Here is a 2,672-nt window from a genome sequence, read left to right as displayed (position 1 = left end):
TGGAAGGGCACCAAAATGGCTACGCACACAAATAGTCTGTAACTGAAATCAAGCAGCCAAAACCTCATTCACCACAGTAATGTTCCACTGATATTTAACAAATACACGTTCAATATGCTGGTTGGGAATATTACAACACAGTTGAGTTAAAAATTCATATGTTTTAGGCTTGATGATCCTAAATGCACAATCACTTTCAAATAAGGAAGGGCTCTCAGTCTTGAGGAGTTACCTTGATTGGTGTCCGAACTCAAGGGTACAGTCTCCAACTGTAGGCCGCTGCTCCAAGGAGGACTGACTCAAATGTGCCCTCCAACAGGGCCCCATTTATACCCTGGTCGAATCTGATCTGTGATCAGATTATGGTCATGTGAGCCCCCTATTGAGTGAGGACCCCAACTTTGACCTCCACTGTGTGGACTGGACAGGAGCCGTGAAGAGGGCAGTCCTGGCACCATCAGGGCCAGAAACTTTGGTTTCTGCCACACCTTCATACACAGATCCCACACATTGCCTGGAAGGACCAGGACCTACTTGGACCCAGAGACTGTGTGTTGGGTAGGATGCACTGCAACAGCAGTGCGGTATTTATTCTATATCAGAGCTGGACAGCTGAGAAAGCCCACTCAGGGTACAATTTGTGAAGCAGTTACATTTTGCCTTTAAGCACAATTTGAGCACAGCCGAGCTATTTACTTGGCCCTGCCCCTTTTAATATTAAGGAGCTTGTATTAAAAAGGGACACATGACTGGACCATCAGCCAGACTATCATTGTGCATGGGTGACCAGTATTGCCACACATTCCTCTCCCTGTGCAGCAATGTGGTCTTTAATCTGTGCTTCCTGACACAGAGACCCTCTTCAAGGCAGCCAGCAGTATCTGTGGAAGCATGGGGAGGTAGGGAGCCTTTGGAGTAGTAGTGTCAAATGGGACCAGGAAAGGTGTGCCCAGTGCTGCAAAACCAACGGGGTGTGAGACATGAGTGGCTATGGTATAAACTGAGAACCTGTGAGGATTAAACCTGTGCATGCCTCATCATCTTCTGTCTCCTCTCCGTGCCCTGGCTTCCATATTAAGGAAATGGGAGGTGCCCTAGGCAGGATCTGCAATGCACATCAGCAGATGCCGATTGCATTGCATGATGTGCCAGTTGCCCTGAGAGACACCACCTTCTGGAATGGTTACAGCCATGAACTGCTCCCACTTATCCTGGGTGGGCTTGTCCAAAATAAAGATTAACTTGCCATTGGTTCAGGGACTTCAGAGCTGGCCCTGTGCAGCATGAGTCAGGGCTTGATAGGGCTAGTGCTTAGGCAGTGCTAAAAGGGGTTGATAGGTGGTGGCACCTATCTAATAGGGGTTTATAGGTGCTAGTACTCCTGTACCCTGCTCTCCAGCACACCTCTCAGCACCAACTCAGTATGTCCCAAAAGTCCCAGGTAAAGACATTGATTCAATCCTTGTTGATTCAGTTACCAAGCAGCTGCTTGATGTGAAAAGATTGGGTTAGACATTGACCATTCTTGGATTAGACCAGGTTCCTATCACTTTTAAATCTTCCCTTTGATAAGATAGCTGAATTTAGTTTTAGAATTTGCTGCAGTATTGTTTTTTTAGCCCTCAAATATTTTGATTCCTTGAATTCATTTTTTCTTCGCCCAGAACACCCAGGATTCTGTGCATCATCTCATTCATGCTTTATACAGAAGAAATGCTACCACTTAACTGTTTTATTGACCTGTTTACATAGCTAAGGGTGTTGCTGCAAGCTCCTATTCAGTTGGTGATGTTCTGATTTCCTGGTGCAATAAAACTAGTTGTGTGAGTTAAACATTAAAGAGATACCATCAGTTTTTAAGTCACATTCCCATTTGGCTCTTTCTCATGGTCATTGTTACAAGTAAGATTACTGGGACCACCATAACAATAAAAATAAGGGAGAGTACTGTTATGCCTTTATCTATGGTCAGTGCCTCTGCCTGCTGTTGTTAAGCAGTTTCTTCCCAGAAAATATCTAAACTTTGGTCTGCTTAACAGCAGGATCACACCAGAGTTGAGATTGTGGGGGCGGTGTCTGAAAAGTAGACACAGGATAGGGGCAAGGACTGAACCTTGGGTCCACCCCTTTCTGCCTTCTGCTCTTTTCATCCTCTCCTTTTCAGGATAGACTGCCGAACTTTGAAATAAGGCTCCATATTTTCATAGTCATGGCACTCTTTTCTTCCCTAACCCCAGTCTTTATAGCCATTATTTGTGTTTTGATTGGGGTAATAATGAAGAAGAATAGTAGGGGGAAGGAAAAACATGAGACTAAAAGCAAGCCTCTATCTCGCCCATGGGTGGATGAAGACTTAAAAGATGGCACTGACCACCACTTAGAGGAAGAAGGTAAGAAAAATCTTATCCATTTGAGCAGTTTTGTCATTCAGATTCGATCTGCTGATATATAAATAAAGGAGATGTGATCTTCTGGACTTTTCCACAGTGATGGAAATGCATAGTGCGACACTGCTGCTGTGCCCTGAACTTGTCAGCTCTGTGGAAGGAGTCTGTCATGATGTCATATCACTCTTGGTGTAAATCCCACAGATCACAGTGCAAAAAGAAAATGCATTTTCAGAGGCCCCATCTGTCCCTCTGCACAGCGTATGGGGGACTCTGTGGAGAGTG

General features: G+C 44.9%; 1 protein-coding gene across 1 annotated transcript in view; it reads left to right on the top strand.

Moving 5' to 3' along the window:
- The first annotated feature begins 2,209 nt into the window (after positions 1–2,209).
- Positions 2,210–2,672, top strand: part of IYD (iodotyrosine deiodinase) — a 12,358-nt gene continuing 11,895 nt past the window's right edge. Inside the window, exon 1 of the mRNA XM_010191776.1 lies at positions 2,210–2,390. Within this exon, the coding sequence (XP_010190078.1) occupies positions 2,210–2,390 (181 nt within the window). The remainder of the gene's footprint in view (positions 2,391–2,672) is intronic.

This window comes from Mesitornis unicolor, unplaced genomic scaffold (assembly GCF_000695765.1).
Source record: "Mesitornis unicolor isolate BGI_N332 unplaced genomic scaffold, ASM69576v1 scaffold9309, whole genome shotgun sequence".
Lineage (NCBI taxonomy): Eukaryota > Metazoa > Chordata > Aves > Mesitornithiformes > Mesitornithidae > Mesitornis > Mesitornis unicolor.
This window is presented reverse-complemented; position numbering and strand designations above follow the sequence as displayed.